This window comes from Eschrichtius robustus, chromosome 5, assembly GCF_028021215.1.
Source record: "Eschrichtius robustus isolate mEscRob2 chromosome 5, mEscRob2.pri, whole genome shotgun sequence".
Taxonomy (NCBI): Eukaryota; Metazoa; Chordata; class Mammalia; order Artiodactyla; family Eschrichtiidae; genus Eschrichtius; species Eschrichtius robustus.
In genome coordinates, this window is record NC_090828.1 from 63,550,307 (window position 1) to 63,568,447 (window position 18,141).

An 18,141-nucleotide genomic window follows, 5' to 3' on the forward strand; every position below is an offset into this window, starting at 1 on the left:
ATTTGTGTAATTTCTCCCAAATGCAGAATTCCTATTTATGCTTGACAAGTTTAAACTGTCTGTCTAATCTTAGAGATTGATTGAAAGGAATGAAAGGGGGAGTAGAGAAAAGATTTGGTATCTATCTCTAAAAAGGATATTTCAAAATCAGAATATTTCTTATTTGGAGATTTTCATATTCTGAATCTCCCTCTGACTTTCCACATCCTCTGTGTCTGGCAACGTAGAAAATTTATGGACAAAAGGCCAAATGAATGAATGGAATTTGCCAAGATTAGGCATATACTCTAACTTGATAACAATGTCTCTGTGTGTGTGTGTTAGGTTTAGTTGGAAGAGAGGTAAGGAAGATATTGGGTTATTTTAATAAGAACACTGAATCTAATCAACTAAAGACAATGTGATGGACATGTTTTGTTTGCTGGTGGCATCACTTAATTTTCCTTTCCAGGCCTTCGTTGCAAATTGCAAGCCAGGGACCAAATCATTTTTTGAACAGTTTCTACAAAAGAGAACGGATCTAGTTTCAAACAGTAGGATAGATTCAGTTTAGCCTAAAGAGGAATATTGACAGTGAATGTGGCTGGCATTCCTCTTTCTGGGAGCTTTGAGAATATGGTAGCATAAGCCTCAGACCATCTCACAAGAAGGCCAGTACTACTTCGACATTTCTTGACCATGGGTTTCTGAAGTATTTGCAATGACTGTGCTTTGCAGAGTCGATGGCATGCAAACCTTCTGGGGAATTTCGCTGTACAAATCACCACTGCATCCCTCTTCGCTGGAGATGTGATGGGCACAGTGACTGTGGAGACCATTCAGATGAGGAAAACTGTAGTGAGTGTTCAGGGTCCTTCATCCTTACGTGCCACTGGAGTGGTGATGTCTGCTTTTTGTCTGTAATTCAACTGTCTATGCCGTTCATCCTCAAAGGGTAGGAGGATGGCTACCTGATCTCTTGTTTTCTGACTGGTACATTACTACTTTTTCAATTCCTTCTCAGCTGGTTGTAATCAAGCTCTGGGAGAAGAATATTTACCCAAGTATATCTTTTGTCTCTTATTTATTTATTTACACTCAAGTTTATTTTTTTTCAAAAAGAACTTGAGGTGACTTACAATATATCATTGCCTTATGATATATATCGATTTCAGATTAACTAACATGAAATACATTCTGACTTTAGTCCCCTTTTGGAAGTAAGAAGGTATAGGCAGTTGAGAGAATCAGGATGCTGATTACACCTGCAATTATCAATTGACTAAAAACTTCTTACACAAAAGGGCGATCCAATTGGCATTTTATTGTTCATAAGAAAGTTCATGTTGAATCCTATAGGAGGTTATCTGGAGTTTCAGGAAATGAAAAATTATCTTAAGATTAAATCACCTTTGGACAAACTTTTTGACAAAGTCCATTCTTTACAGACTTACAATTGAGGTGTAAAGTCTATTTTTGGAGGCTGGACAGTCTGGGACTTGGGACACAGGAGGGCGTTAGGCACAGAGGACACTTGGGCCGGTCCACAAGCCTGTCCCCTATGTATGATTCCTGGTGCCCTCTAATGGCCATGTGGCTTTCTTTTTCAGCCCCCCGGGAATGCACAGAGAGCGAGTTTCGGTGTGATGATCAGAGCTGCATTCCTTCTCGATGGATCTGTGACCAAAACAATGACTGTGGGGACAACTCAGATGAGCGGGACTGTGGTAACTGTCACAACTCTTTAAGGGGCTTTCCAGAGAGTCTTGTACTAGGGTCAGCGTATTGGTCGGAAGTAGGGACTTCACATGTGTGTTTGGAAGGTTTTGTAGACTTAAATGATTTCTGTGTAATTTATGTAATATATAAACCTTAACATTACAGTACCTTCTGCTTTACATATATTTTTTCTATGCTTTATGATTACCTGATAGCAGTCTAGATCAATAATAATAGGGGAAAATCGCAAGAGAGTTTTCAAAATCACATTTTAACTTAAACCTCTGCTAGGAACAGAGTTTAATCTGCATGGACCTTATAAACAAATAAAAACATTGGTCTTCCTACTATTCTCCAGAAAGTGGCCCTAAACCATATATACAGCTGTAGCTCCCTGGTGTAGAGGTCAGATGTTAGAATAGGAATCATAAACCCCAAGTAGTTTTACAGCTCTTACTGATTAAGGGTTGAGTCTGAGAAAAATCAGCATGCAAAACAGTAAAAGTTGGGGAGTTCAGGTTTTTGAGGAAAAGTTTAAGAGCTAGAGATACTTAATAGAAGAGAGATCGCTACTTCCATCTCCATATTTTGAACGGGGAAGGTGTACCTTTGAGAGTTTATTTACTCGCTAACCGCAAGGCGTGGGTTTGTTGTGAGCCAGTCACCGGGTATGGATAGGAATGTGATGGAAGACTTACTACCCTCCACGGAACTAACAGTTGTCTGAGAATGCCAAGGCATCCTGGAAATGACAGTCTTTTCTCTTCAGAGATGATGACCTGCCATCCTGGATATTTTCAGTGTGATAGTGGGCACTGCATTCCTGACCAAATGAAATGCGATGGGTTTGCCGATTGTCACGATGCCTCTGATGAAGCCACTTGCCGTAAGTTTCTAGTCACCCGTGGCACCGTTTGTCTGAAATGTATGGATATGGCAGTTTAGACCCAACCTTTCCCATCAGCCACCACTTCTTATATTAAAAGACCATAGATATTTTCTATTCAGCATTCATTGATAATTATCAGTTTACCTGGGGCCTGAGTCACCATGTCCATATATTTCACAGTAGACGTTCAAGTGCATTTCATTAATAATATTTCAAATAGAGAATATATTAAGTGTCTGTGCTAACAAAAGTATTTATATGTTATCAGCTGCTCTACAAATCATTAATTGGATAAAAACTTGGCAGGTAAAAGAATATTCAAGCAATGAATAAAAGGGTATTCAAACATAATGAAGTCCCAGCATTAAACATTTTCTGAATTGAATAATGGCATATAAAATTGTTTAAAAGTATAAAGCCAATATGATCATTTGCATTTTGGTCTTTTTGAATCACTGAATAAATATTAATTGTTGATGATTATCCATGATGGATTTTGTTGATAATGCGGTTGCCGCGTCTTAAAACCTGGTTTCCAAGAGACTGTATAAATGGATGTTAGGAAAAGCCAGTGCTGACACCGCTGAAGGGTTGCACTTGCCTATGAAGAAAAAGTGCAGTGCTGTCCACAGAAAGACTCATGTCATTGAGTACTGGGCTTGGTCATCTATCCTTAAGAAACATTCCGTCAGAATTTCAGACAGTTTAAAGCCACAGAACATCTGGTTGAATCAGGAAGGGCAGGCTATAATGGAACTCTTTCCATTAGGAGAGCTCTTTCTGTAAAGGAGAAACAGCCAGATAGCTTTCCAAAAAGTATCTTTTTCTAATAATTTGACTATGTCTCCTCCCCACCAACAGCCACTCGCTTTCCCAATGGGGCATACTGCCCAGCTACTATGTTCGAATGTAAAAACCATGTTTGTATCCAGTCATCTTGGAAGTGTGATGGTGATAACGACTGTGGCGATGGTTCCGATGAAGAACTTCATCTGTGCTGTGAGTGAGAGAGACTGGGGGTGGTGTTGTCAATGTTTCTTATGTGGAGCATGTGATCCAGGAGGGCGGTTGTACAATTTTTGAGTACTGGACACATGATCTGCATTAGTGTGGTTTCACTTGGCCGTCCTGCTTAGTTCTCTACTTGGAACATGAGAAAGTTGGGCAAGCATCCAAAGTGTTAAACATTTTGTGGCCCTCAAAGGCAATTTGTATAAATAGAGGCAGATCTGTTGTGGTTGAAGTCTGAGTTAGGGCAGGGGTGTACATCTCTCCTGCTCCATCCTACTTTCAGTGCCCCTCAGAGTACTTCTGCTAAACCCCCAGAGCTTCAGAGAACACCTTTAGGAAATTTTAAAACTAGTTAGTCCTTAGTCACTTCACTTTACATCACAATTCAAGCCCATCTAATTCTTTTCTGTTGTATGATGCATATTTATTTATTTATTTATTTATTTAAACATCTTTATTGGGGTATAATTGCTTTATAATGGTGTGTTAGTTTCTGCTATATAACAAAGTGAATCAGTTATACATATACATATATCCCCATATCTCTTCCCTCTTGTGTCTATTTATTTTTTACACCAGTGAGTCTCAATTTGGGTACCCATCAGAATCACCTGGGGAGAGGTATTTCAAAAGCACACGCTCTGGTCCCACCCTAGGCTTAGACCTATTGAACCAGAATGTCCAAGGACATGTCAGGCCTGAGCAAAATGTATATTGAGAAAGCTCCTTAGATTTTAGTTTAGTCTCCTGGTTGAGAACTACTGATTTTAACAAAGTGAATGAAAATAGAGTTTATTTTGGTCATTTTGCTCCATGCTTTGAGTCATTGGAGAGACTCAAGGGCAGTAGTTCTGAGTGTCATCTCTGTACTAGGAGAGTCAGTATTACCTGGGAACGTGTTAGAAATACAGATTCATGGGCCCACCCCAGATCTACCCGATCCAAATCTCTGGCAGGGGGACCCAGCACTCTCTGCATTAATAAGCCCTTCAGGTGATCCTGGTGCAAGCTAAAGGTTAAGAATTTCATGTAAGTAAAAGCCCCCAACACAGGAGAAGACACTCCCAGAAACATTCCTTCTGGAACTCTTGGTTAACTCCTAGTCTGACTTAGCTGCAATTTGCTTCTGAGGTTCTCATCACCTCTTCCATTCAGTTTCCTAGATTCATCTGCATTAGTGTGCTTTCACTTGGCCTTCCTGCTTAGTTCTCTACTTGGGACATGAGAAAGTTGGGCAAACATCCATAGTTTTAAACATTTTGTGGCCTTTGAAAACAATTCATTTTTAGCCCAGGGATTTGACTCTAGAAAATGATATATCAGAGTATTCCTTCCCGCCAAAGAACTTTGAATTAGCGTACATTATATTTTCCCAGTGGCATCCCAACACTTTCCTTGCCACATCTTAGTTTTGTATAAGGAACTAACCATGTTTTGTTTTGTTTTCACTCGATGAATCTTGAAAAACATCTTAAGCATGTGTAACTTTCAAAGAAGAAGTCCTCAGGAAGTTGCTTCCCTCTAAAAGATACAGTGCCCATAGTTAGTAAAATTAAACTTTGCGGAGGCAGAGACATATAGCCACATGAAAAAGTGACCAACACTGTTTTATAATGTTGCATTTGCCTTTCACAGCAAATAATTCTTGCAAAGTTCTATTAACGATACTTCCAAGAACCAGCTCTCAGAGCTGAATTTTTTCCCCCCAACCTCATTACAAGTCTCTCCTCTTGCTCCCTGTTTGTGGTACCAAGGCAGAAGGAAAATCAAACAGCCCAAGTCCTCCATGGGAAAGAGGAACATGTGTGTTGAGTTCACTGAATGCCTGGTACATGCATAGAGGACCGTTTCCCCTGTAGCAACTAAGGGACCTGGGTTCTACCTGTAGGTTCCTCACAGGGACACAAGCATTAGCCAGAGGTCTAATTCTGGATAATAAAGTGAGTCAGGGTTTGCTTATGAAATACCAACTTTAAGTGCAATAGGTGAGGGAATTCAGGTAGGAAAGTCCATCATGGTGTAAAACTTTAGTGAAAAGACTTTGTGCTCTAGAGGCTCAATGATAACTCCAGTCAGAGGGACAAACAGTGGCCTCTCGGCTCAGGTATGGTCCTACTGGCCTCTCCAGCCTCCTGGCCACCATTGTCCCTCTCACTCCATGCTTCAGCCCAGAGACTTTTTATTCAGGTCCAGAAGCCTGCCTTCCTGACTCAGAATTTTTCCATGTGAAGCCTCTTCTGACCCCTCCTCCCCCAGATCTATATCATATCTCCACAGTAGATGCTTTCACAGCATGTTTCCTTTGTGGCTCTTACCACAGTTGTAGTTGAATGGTTAATTTGTAAAGTCTGTTCTCCTGCTAGAATAAATGTCCCATGAGGATAAGGATTGTATCTTTCTTTTTCCCAATTGAATCTGATGCCCGGCACAGCGCCACGGTGTCAACTAGACACTCAAGAGCTACTTGTCGATTGGTTAATCGAACAAGCCAATGAAGGGATGAATCAAGCAAGCCTGGCGCTGGCACAGGAGTGTTTTTAGACACTGACCCTTATGTTTTGCTCTTAACCTGTACTTTTGCTTTTCCATCTTGTGTTTTAGTGAGCGTTCCCTGTGATTCACCACACCGTTTCCGGTGTGACAACAATCGCTGCATTTATCATCACGAGCTGTGCAACCATGAGGATGACTGTGGAGATGGAAGTGATGAGAAAAAGGAGAACTGTAAGCCAAAGTCAAAAGGGAGAAGGGAAAAAGAAGGGCCCCCAATTGCTTGCAGTTTGCAAAATGTACCTCAGGGATTTCAGTTTGTTCTGTAGAGGCTTGAGCTGCACCCATGAGTGCAGATCTCCGTGGACATTATTGTTTGCAAGACCCTATAAACACGCATCACTCAGATGCAACCCTTCCCCGCTTCTTCCTATTTCATTTGAACCAGATGTTGGCAAGTTCCTTAAGAAAGTGAGAACAAATACTAAATACTGGTTGAGTCACACTTCACAAACTAATGGTTTCCCTCTTTTCAAAGATGAGGCTTGGTCACTCTTCAGCCTAGAGTTTCTAATTGCCAATCTAGGCATGGGAAATTCTCAATGCCCCACTGAAAAGATCATGTTAAGTAAGGCAGCTCTGGTGTTCACAGAGCTTATCTAATACCCTTCTTTAAAATGAAAATGTATTTCCCAGAAGAGAAAGATGATAGATTATTTTAAGAGATAAGTTTCAAACTGGCTGCATTTAATATTTTAGATATTGAAAAATCTGTGCTTTTCCATTTTGAGACTGTTTTAAATCTATCCATTGAAGGAGAGAGTTGATTAATTTTCTGGGCAATTTAATTTATCTAAAAAAGTCAGTGAGGAAAATTATTCCTCCTGAGTCGAATTACTTTTTTTCCTAAAAGGATATTATCTGGGAAAATTTAGATAAATGCTTAACTTTTCTATTTTCTATTCCTTATATTGATGTGGGCTTAGAATGCTTACTGTCAGCTGCCATCCCAGATGGCCATCCCGGCGACTGGGTGTCAAGGGCACTTTGATACTATTGCCATGTTCAAGTTTGTACCCTCCCTCTCCCTCACCTTTTTGGGGCAGAGATGAACCTGTGGTTATAAGACTGTTAATATGTTTGTTTGAAGCATAGCACAAAAGAATGAAAACCTAGAAATAAAACCTTTTTAAAAAATTGGGGCAGGTTTACCCCTTTCCCTCTTCTCTTTCCATTTCCCCTGTCAATCATGCCATTTTTCAATGGAGCCAGACATTTGTAGCATGTGGTCAAATCCCAGAGTGGGAAAAAAAGGGGTAGTAAGCTAAAATTCTTCTCAGGGAGAAGGATGTTAGAGGAATCACTGCTAGCCATCACAGTAGGCGAACTGCAACATTTCAATAGCTTAAAACAGCAGAGGACTAAAGTTTGACGAAGGTCAGGCAGCTCCCTCCATCCTGTAATTATGCCATCTGGAACACATAGTCTTCAAGGTTGCTGAGGCAGGAGAAGAGAGAAATGGAGGAGACGGTTTCCTAACTTGCTGGGCCTGGAAGTGACAGGTGTCACGCGTGCTCATGGTCCATTGGTTGGCCCTAGTCACGTGGTCCCAATCTAACTGCACGGGGGACTGGGAAATGCAGGGAAGTGCGTGGCTATTTAGTGAACACCGTTTGTTTCTACCACAATTTACCCTGGTGTCACTGAAATTCCCCGTGCACTTTTCTTTCCATGCATAGAACACTCTTAACCCCTCCCCCAGGGACATAACCCAGAGTCCCTCTCAGTAAATGAAATCCAGGAGCTCCAGGTGACAGGCAGTAGTCGTGCCATCAATTCCAGATGTGTTTCCTCTTGGTCTGGAGACCCATAAACTAAGAGACTAGTTTTATTTGTGTCTCCTGCCCCCAGTAGATAGTGGTAGAACAGGGGGAGCATAATGGAAATAAACATCCTCATTGGGAAGGAAAGAATGAGAGACTCATTGCCATCCCTGTTCTGTAGCAATTCTGAAACGCCACTGGGCTATGGTGGCACATGTTGGCCCAGGACAGTCCTGATTTACGTCTGTTGCCCTAGTGGAATTGTTAATAGAGCTCCTTTCCCTCTCACAAGCATATCGACTTGGAGAGTAAAGTGTATGTTTACCCTGTGCAGACATTGTGAAGGCCCTTATATAGTGGGGAGTGGAGGAGATTCATTGATGAGATCAAGACTCTGCCCTCAGAGGAGCACCTACGCCCATTTTTCCTCATTGTCTCTGCCTCCGCCCTTTGGGAGTGGTTGCTTGTCTATATCCCTCTTCAAATGAAGAGGGAACAGGGGAGTATGCCCTCCTTAGGGGCGGTACAGCTTTCCCAGCCACTCCCTGCTTGTAGAAGGTTGGGAGCCCAAGAGTTTTGTCACCTCAGTCACAGTGTTTTGGTTTATTTGGTCATATGTTTCAGAAACCGAGCAGGCTTTTGATCTGCTTGCTTCCAGTTAGTTCTAAGTGTCAATAACCTTACTCAGTGTTTTTGTTTGTTTGGTTGGTTTGGTTTTGGGGGTTTTTTTTTGAGACACAGTTCTTGAATTTGTTGCATTTCTTTGCTTTGTTTCCCTTTGTTCCCTTTGTGTCAACTTTGTCAGTTATATTCAGGCCAGAAAAGTAGATGGGCTTTAATTCAACTAAGAGATTTGACTGGTCCTTTTTAAACTTCAGAGTCTTGTGTCATCGAAATGCAGTAGGTTCTCTGCAAACTGTAAATTTCTGGACTTTATTTTCTTTGATTTCTGCTTGTAAATCAACCAGTTCTTCCCCGAGCTTATCTCTTTCTTGCCAAACTCAGGTAATGGCAACCCGTGCACATTATTAACATTACATTTTCTAACCTCTTTGCCCAGATTGACAAGTTCAGTAAACATGTGGTCCGCCTTCCAGTTTTTCCGAGGTGACAACTTTACAAATACTTTGCCACTGCGTAACACAGGTCTCCATCTTTCCCTCCTTTGGGATCACTATCCTCGTTGCCTGCCTCCTGACTGACGCCAATGCCAAATATTTTAGGTTTTTGTTATGGAAGTGCCCTACTTCTATATCACTTAGGGTAATTAATACTAGCGACCGCAACCAACAAATCTCAAACTCTCAGTGGTGTGACGTAGCAAAGGCTTATTTCTCACTCACGTAAAGGCCAGCGCAGGTTGCATGCCCTTCTCCATCTTGACGCGAGGCCACCTGATACACATGGTCCCTGGGTTGCTGAGCAGGGAGGCACATAGGCTTTAATAGCTTCAGCTCAGGAGTGACACGTGTCACCTCCAACTCATAGTCCATTAGCCTGAACAAGACACATGGTCCCAACCTAACTGCAAGGGAGACGAGGAATTGTAGGGAAGCGCACGAGCTTATTTTGTGGAAATACTGCCTCTGCCACAGAAGGAAGCGTCGTGTTTCGCAGAAGAAAAGGTTTTGACTTTACCTTATTCTTAAATTTTAGGTGCAGAACCGACTCCTAGACCTTGTACAGAAGATGAATTTAAGTGTAGCAATGGACGTTGCATTTCACAGCACCTTGTATGTGATGATGTCAATGACTGTGGTGACCATTTTGATGAGACAGGATGCAGTAAGTAAATACTTATTTTTATACTTCATTGTAGTAACTCAAGTTAACCTACTGGAAGCATGCAATAACATAAAGTAGACGATAACCACGTTTCTCTTTAATTTACACATTGTGTTCTGAACTGCAGTCAAGCCCATCGCTACCTGTTATCGAACACTTATTCTATACCAGACATTGTGCTAAACAGTACATGGATTATCTCATTTCATCCCTGTAACAATCCTGTGAGTTAGGTATTGTCTGTCTGTCTCTCTCTTTTAAACAAGTGAGGAAACCAGCTTACAGGTTAAATAAATTGGCTATGTCTTCCTGTCATTAAGAAACTGAGTCAGGATTTGAACTCCGATCTGTTTAACTGCAGGGCATATCCTCTTCCCAGTTCATTAGGTGCCTCTCAGTACCTTAAAGCTATTAATTTTGTTTCCTAGTTTGTACATTTTTTCATCTTAAGCCAAATGCAGTATCTTTGGCACATAGGGGAAGAGTGGTTGGTAAGAATGGAAATGTCACAGGGGACCTTGGAAGGACCACTTATTTTTAAGAGAGGATTTTGTGTAGGGAAAGGATGATGTATGCAATCAAGGGATGATTCTAGCTTAATATTGTGATGGAAATCTTGGAAGGGCATGCTAATAATTTGCACTTCGGTAGTCCTTTATAGCGTTTATGAAATGCTTTCACATACATTCTCTAATTTGTCACTCAAGATAGCTCCAGGGGATTACTGCTATTATGTCTAACTATATAATAAAGCTCAGAGAGCTTAAGTAACTTGCTTGAGGTCACACAGAGTGGCAGAGGCAGAATTTGAACAGTCCTGGGACTCCAGGCTGGAAGAGCTGGCTTCTAGCTCCTCTGCAACTAGCTGTGCCACTTTGAGTGCATACTGACTTCGTCAGGCCTCGATTTCTTCTTAGGAAAAAGGAGGGAGTTCTTCAAACCCTACAAGTCTGGACTTAGTCACTTTCGTTAGCTCCACATGCTTTCAATTTTGTGGGCTTTAATCGTCTTTTTCTGAGACGCCCCAAAGATTTCCTGGCAAATTTTCTCCTGTGTGGGTTACAAAGGAAGATGAAGAATCAGCCATATTGAGTTGATTTGCCATTTGTTTCACACACTTTCTCAGTGGGGCCTGGAGTTTTGGACTTAATAATGTGACTTGATTAAATATTTAAAAAGCATAAACATGATGGAATTTGTAAAACCCAAAGGTAGATTTGGGTTCTGCTGCCTAGAGACTGATATGTGAATGGTTCCAGGACTTTGGAATATTTCCAAGTTAGGCTTAGGTCGAACATTGGTTTCTCTTTTGTTACCTGTGCCAGTTAAAAGCCTGAAAATTAACCACAGTACTTTTAATTCAAATGACATTTAATTAAAAGCAGGGTTTATTTAAAGGAAATAGGTATCACAGGCATTAATATGGTAGGGAAGCAGCATTTCTTTGCAGATATTAAGCGGATCTGTGATATGGAATTCAGTCTTTCTGCAGTGGGCTAATTTGACTAAGACATAGAATTCTTATTTAAAACCCCAGTTCTTGGATGCTGCTAATCCACTTGCTTTCCTTTTCTTTTCCTTTCTCCTCCTCTTCCTCCTCCTTTTATTTTAAACAGGATCACTGAAGTGTTTTGGACATATGTTTTCTTTTTCAAAAATATTTAAAAATCATGAAAGGAAAGACATTAACATTTTTCTCATACCATTGAGGGATAAAGAAAAGAAGTTAACCTCAGGTTGCAAATATTATTTATGTGATTACAGAGGTAGATTGACCTGCTATTTCTCTGTCTGGTAGTTCTTATTCCTTCTTCATAAAATGGAAAATAGAGTGTCTACTTCCTAAATAGAGTATCATGTATCTGGGTTGGGGGAGATCTCTTGTATTATGAATTAAAATGGTGATTGTTTTCAAATGAAAAAAGTTACAGGAAGGTCTTTACATTTGAGGATGAACCTCATAATGTTATAGGGTTCTGCTCTTGTTAAGGACTCTTGCTTCACAAGAGTATAACTCATTCAAGGGAACACTTGGTCCAGAAATTTTTACCTCCTGGGGTCCCTAATCACATTGTAGATTTTAGAGATGGGGAGGAAATCACAGAGCCTCATGATATACTTGAGACTCAGAGAGGTTATGTGACTGGCTCAAGGCTATTCATGTTGATAAAAATAAGGTCACATTTATTGAGCAATGTAGTGGAGACATTACTTACCAACCTTACAGAAATTTAAAAGGTAATAGAGAAATACTATGAGAAGCTTCATGCCAATGCATTAGACAACTTAGGTGAAAAGGATAAATTCTTAGACAAAAAATGCTGAAACTGCCTCAGGAAGAAATAGAAAATCTGAACAGACTTATTTAGCAATGTGTCATTGTTAAGAGCTCAGACTAGACCTTTATTATAAGAGTTTCACGTATAAAGGTTTTAAGTATGAAATCCAAGGGCAGCATTCCATTGAATGTCATTGTGCTTTATTTTGTGTTTTTGAAACTGAATGTTTTTAGTTTATTCAAACCACATATACTCACAGTCATTGTACCTTAAGGCGGCGGTCCCCAACCTTTTGGCACCAGGGACCAGTTTCGTGGAAGACGATTTTTCCACGGATGGGAGCTGGGGGTGGGGTGATGGTTCAGGAGGTAATGCGAGCGATGGGGAGCGGCGGAGGAAGCTTCCCTCGCTCACCCACCGCTCACCTCCTGCTGTGCGGCTTGGTTCCTAACAGGCTGCGGACCCGTAGTGGTCTGCGGCCTGAGGGTGGGGGACCCCTGCCTTAAGGGACCCTGAGAAGTGGCTAAGTTCACTTCATTGCCTACTATAGAAGACAAATAGATATAAATCTATTTTTATTGAAAAGAATTGAGTCAGGAGATACCTGTATCAGTGTCTTTTATTTATACATGTGTGTATATATATACATGTATACACACATTTGAGATGTATCTATTTATATATAAACATGATTATATAATATTAAGATAGCGGAGCAGGTGGTTACAGTTGTAAAGAGTCCCTGCCTGTGATTCTGTCCAGAACCGGATGCTCTGAGGGTGAGCCTGGCAGGGCTGAGTATAATCGGAAAATTGCCTCAAGGATCTAACATTACATGTATTTGTACAAATGGTTTTCAAGCCATTGCCAGATATCCCTATACAGAGGTCTCTGATGCTCTGCAAAGCTTATGGAAAGGGGTCATCTCAAGATGTTCTATAATTGGCTATCTGTAGGTGTTCTTCTGATATACCACTTGACTGTTCATTTGTGGCTGATGTGCTTTGTACTGTTCATTTGTGATGCTGGGATTTTGTTTTTCAGATACAGGAAAAGAAAGGTCATGTGCTGAAAATCTATGTGAACACAACTGTACCCAATTAAGTGAAGGAGGATTCATCTGCTCCTGTAGACCTGGGTTCGAAGCCAATAGTTTCGACAGAAACTCCTGTGAAGGTAGAGTGTATTTCCTCCAATTCCTATTAGGGAGAACCTTGTACATTTTAGATACTCCATTCATTCCCTTTTTACTAAACATGGTTTAATTCCCTTCATGGGGCTAAGCTCATGGTCCTAGCTCATGAGCTTGGACCATGACTCAAGGATGCCAGTTGCTTTTTCCCCAGGCTATGTTACTGGTGCCTTGCAGAGCATTGGGCCATAGCTCATCTTCAGTAATGTCTGTGAAATTGAGATGATTAATGAAGACCTGAGTGATGATGGCTACTTACTGTACCAGTGTCTGAGATTAAATTTTCTTTTTTCTTTTTTAACATCTTTATTGGAGTGTAATTGCTTTACAATGTTGTGTTAGTTTCTGCTATATAGCAAAGTGAATCAGCTGTACAACACAAGCCTTACTTTCTTCAAACAACACGTATCTATTACATACCTCCTTACGTCAGACGGAAATGAGTTCCCAGGTGTGGAGTCCTAAGGGAGCTTATCAAGAATGGCAAATATCAAGTATGATTTTAGGTGTATTTGATCATTTGAATTTACTGTTCCTATCTCATGATGTGCCATACTCAGATGATTAGAATAGTTCTTTTAAGGGCTGAAGCTTAAGAACTCAATTGAAAAAACCAATCAATGACTTCCCTTTCTGAAGCCAATTAGCAGGAGGGAAGTGGTACCAAACATCAACAGCACAACAGCTGCTTCCCCAAAGGGAAAATCTTGTTCTGCTGTTGTACAGAGTCAGACTGCTTCCATTTAAATCTGGTCTTTGGGACTTTGGGTTCAGTAATAGTCCCTACCTCAGAGAGTCTTGTTGGAAGATTAAATGAGGAAAAAACATGAAAAGCATGTGAAACAGTGTCTGAAACTTGGTCAGTGTTCCACAAACATTGGCATCATTGCTTATGTTCATCTGCACTCTTCTCATCCTTATTGCTTGTGAATATGGATTTAAACAGAAGCAGGGTCTCTAAGGAATGGATGGGAGCAGATGTTGCCCACTTGGTTTTATTTTGCCTACAGACATCAACGAATGTGAGCAATTTGGGGTTTGTCCCCAGAACTGCCTTAACACCAAAGGAAGTTACGAGTGTTCCTGCGCTGAAGGGTTCAGGTCCGTGAGTGACAGCCACGGAGGACGGTGTGCAGCTGACGGTAGGATGGTTGACCTGGGGATTAACTGATGTACTCAGCAATGCTGATGAGTACAGTATACCAGGAAATAAACTTTAGAGTCTTATTTTGTAAATTCACCAGCTACTTCACTTCCAACACCCATCCACCCTCTTCTCCTCTCTCCTCCCCTGCCAAATTAAAACACTAACTACAACCCCCCGACAAATACATAAGAGTTCAAACAAGAGTCAGGGGTTACGTATTATTCTGGATTTAGCCTCTGGTCCACCTGGATACAAACTTCAAAAAGTGGACAAGATGTCACTCTCCAGAGGATTCAAACAACAAATGCTTCCCTGTAGGATGGTGGTCACCAAAATCTCCCAGTCCTCTGAGGTCAAGGTTTGAGGCCCAGTAATCCAAAGCGGGTCACAAAAAACATTCCATTCAATGGGTCACAGTCAGTTGGGGCAAATCAGGGACATTCTGTTGAGAAATGTTTTTTTATTGTTCATGGACTACTGATCACAGACAGAAAGCATCTGGCTTATTTGCGACTTCAATCATTAGCTCTACATTTTAGGTTAATGCCAATATTTGAGAATCAGGCCTGAGTGAAAGCAGTAATAAATACTAGATAGAAATGACAATAAAAGTCAGAAGTATCATAGTCCAGATTTCCAGAGGTCTGATCTAAATCAGCGTATCTCAGTTAAGGGGTCTTTATGATCTTATAGATTTGAATTTAAAGTTTGTAAATGAGTTTAAGGACTTGATAAAAAAATAGCATTTTTATTTTGCAGATGAAGGGTAAAATGGCTGTTCACTTTCTTCATACAAATTGGGCTTTTAAAGCAGACATTTGACTAGCATACTTAAATATTTTAGCCTCCAAGCATTTTTGACACTGAAGGAAAACTAGGGTAAAGGCATTTGAACAGTTGGTGTGGTAATTAAGCGGCAAATTAGAAAATGTTTAACTCTTAACTAACGAGATGACTGAAATAAATTAGAATATTTATATAAAACATTATGTCAAGATAAAGGAAATATATAAAATGAACTTTCAAAAGTTACTTGTTAGATTTGATTGACATTATGCAAGTAAACTAAATTTTAAAAATTCTAGGCAATGCATCTTGGAATGAGTCACCATTTACATAGCTGCTTTAAGTAAAAAAAAATTTTTTTTAAACCAAGAACAAGCTGTTTTTTGTCATTAGCTAGAAGCTAAATTGGGTCACAGAGCTGATTGCCTGCTAAAAGAATCATTAAAATCTGTCAGTAAAGAATGGGAAATGAGGACTTCCGGGTAAACTTTTAGTATGACTCCACATATTGTATTTCTTCTGTGAGACTGAATGTCTACAATCTTGTCTGTTTTACTGTCAGTGAAAAACAAATCAGTGAAAAAGAAGTAGCTATCCAGGGGTCTCAGTCTTGGCTTAGCTTTAAACTGTTGCCCAAAGATAAAGAACTGATAATATCCCTAACAGAAATGTTAGCTTTCTACCTGAAACGGAGACAAGGATGTCGACAGTCACAGATTTTGCAACCCAGTTGATGGTCCGCTCTATTCACTAACAGAGATCAAGTTTTAGAAAAATTCGTTTTTGTTTTGTTTTGTTTTGTTTTTTAAGGGCAGGGAGGATATCTGCTGTTTTATATCCTACTGTTATAAACACAAGTTCAGGTAGCATTCAAACAGATTAATCAGCCCTTCATTTGTTTACAGGTAACCCTCCTTTGCTGCTACTGCCCGAAAACGTGCGAATTCGAAAATACAATCTCTCATCTGAGAAGTTCTCAGAGTACCTTGAAGACCAGGAACGCATTCAGGCTATGGATTACGATTGGGATCCAGAGGGCACAGGCCTCAGTGAGTATGAACTGTGGCCTCGGTCATTGATAGCAGTTGAATACATTGAATTATAAAGCGTTGAACTTTGGGGAATTTATTTCTAGTGAGTGAATGTTGTTGCCTGAGTGGAAGGGGATGCTCCTCCCGCCCAGCGTGCTCCAGACAATTTAGCTGTGGCCGTGCGTCCCAGCCAGTGTTTCCCACCTTCTCGCTGAACCTTCTCCCATTTCTGGGGACTGTCCTTTCAGGATCACCTCATGTCCCTTGGTTTACTATCTCCTTGTCTTTGCCCTTGCCGAGACCGTTCTTCCCCATCGTTGTACGCTTGGAAAATTTCTACTCAAAGACCCAGTTCAAAGTCACCTCCCCTCTGATGTCTTTGATAATCCCTCCTGGCACAGTTCTGTGAGCCTGTAGCATTTTATACACGCTCCTACTAAAGCACGTGTTACGTTGAGTTATAGCTAATTGTCCACGTATTTCTCTCCCTACTTCTTAACTGTGTGCTCTTTGGAGACAGAGATTGAATCGAATTCATCTCTACATGCCTGGCATCTGACCCAGCATCTAGTACAGTGTGTGTGGTGGGTGCTCAATGAAGGAAAAATGAGTGATGTTTACTGTGGAGTCTCTCATGGCTCTGTATGGCGTGTGGGAGACGGTAGTGGGGCAGGAAAACTTGTGCTCTATGCCTGTCTCCCTCATCTACTAGCTTTACGACCTTAAATAATTGTAACAATTCTCTGGATCTCCATTTCTTATCTGTAAAATGAAAGCAGTAATCTTGTTCGGCCTGCCTCCCTCTGAGAGTTGTTTTGAAAACCAAGTGAGATGACAGATATGAAAATGCTTTGCAAACAAACTCTGTAAGATTTATTGCTGTTGTGTTTTCACATTTCATTATACAATACAGTGAACTTTTCAAGAATGGTTCAGGGACTTCCCTGGCGGTCCAGTGGTTAAAGACTTCGCTTTCCAGTGGAGGGGGTGTGGGTTTGATCCCTGGTCAGGGAGCTAAGATCCCACATGCCTCGCGGCCAAAAAACCAAAACGTAAAACAGAAGCAGTATCATAATAAATTCAGTAAAGACTTTAAAAATGGCCCACATCAAAAAAAGTCTTAAAAAATAAAAAAAAGAATGGTTCATACCTAGGAAAGTATGTGCTTTGAAAGTCAGTCTTCCTATACTTTTTTTTTTTTTTAACATCTCTATTGGAGTATAATTGCTTTACAATGTTGTGTTAGTTTCTGCTGTATAGCAAAGTGAATCAGCTATATGTATACATATATCCCCATATCCCCTCCCTCTTGCGTCTCCTTGCTACGCTTTTTAAAATGCCTGCTGTCCAATATCCTTTAGTCTATACATAAAACAAGACTTCTCATCTACACAGCTCCTTTATTGCTAGTATGGACTCAAACTCTTAACGATTTGCCCCTGGTTTATCTATATGTTCTGTTTTGGAAACTAGAATGTGATCCTAATGGGGGTAAATAGGCTGAAATATATTTTAATGCATTACCTTCAAATAGAGAGGACTAAGTATCAATAAGTTATCAATTGAAGCATTTGTAGCTAATAGCTCAAGTATGATAGATTTTGAGGTTTGATCATACTGGTTGAATTGAATTATTAGTATTATAGGAACACCGAAGAGGTAGAAGTGTCAATGAATGAACAGTACTTCACCTGATTAGACCCAGTTCTTCCCTTACCTGGTGTTCCTAACAGGAAACTGACCTGTGTGTCTTGCCTCCGCAGGTGTTGTATATTACACTGTGCTAGGGCACGGCTCTAATTTTGGTGCTATCAAACGTGCCTACATCCCCAACTTTGAATCTGGCAACAATAATCCCGTGAAGGAAGTTAACCTGGATCTGAAATACATAGTGCAGCCAGATGGATTAGCAGTGGACTGGGTTGGAAGGTAAGTTTAGCTTCATTCTCCTCTTGCCTATTCTATTTTCCTGGCCAGAGCTCCCCTCTGCTCACCATGGCGCATGAGTTA

General features: G+C 40.6%; 1 protein-coding gene across 1 annotated transcript in view; it reads left to right on the plus strand.

Annotated features, from left to right (window-relative positions):
* Positions 1-18,141, plus strand: part of LRP2 (LDL receptor related protein 2) — a 199,659-nt gene that overhangs the window by 162,508 nt on the left and 19,010 nt on the right. Inside the window, exons 58-67 of the mRNA XM_068544952.1 lie at positions 718-837; positions 1,590-1,706; positions 2,468-2,584; positions 3,449-3,586; positions 6,200-6,322; positions 9,568-9,696; positions 13,020-13,151; positions 14,178-14,309; positions 16,006-16,149; positions 17,895-18,060. Coding sequence (XP_068401053.1) covers positions 718-837; positions 1,590-1,706; positions 2,468-2,584; positions 3,449-3,586; positions 6,200-6,322; positions 9,568-9,696; positions 13,020-13,151; positions 14,178-14,309; positions 16,006-16,149; positions 17,895-18,060 — 1,318 coding nt within the window. The remainder of the gene's footprint in view (positions 1-717; positions 838-1,589; positions 1,707-2,467; positions 2,585-3,448; positions 3,587-6,199; positions 6,323-9,567; positions 9,697-13,019; positions 13,152-14,177; positions 14,310-16,005; positions 16,150-17,894; positions 18,061-18,141) is intronic.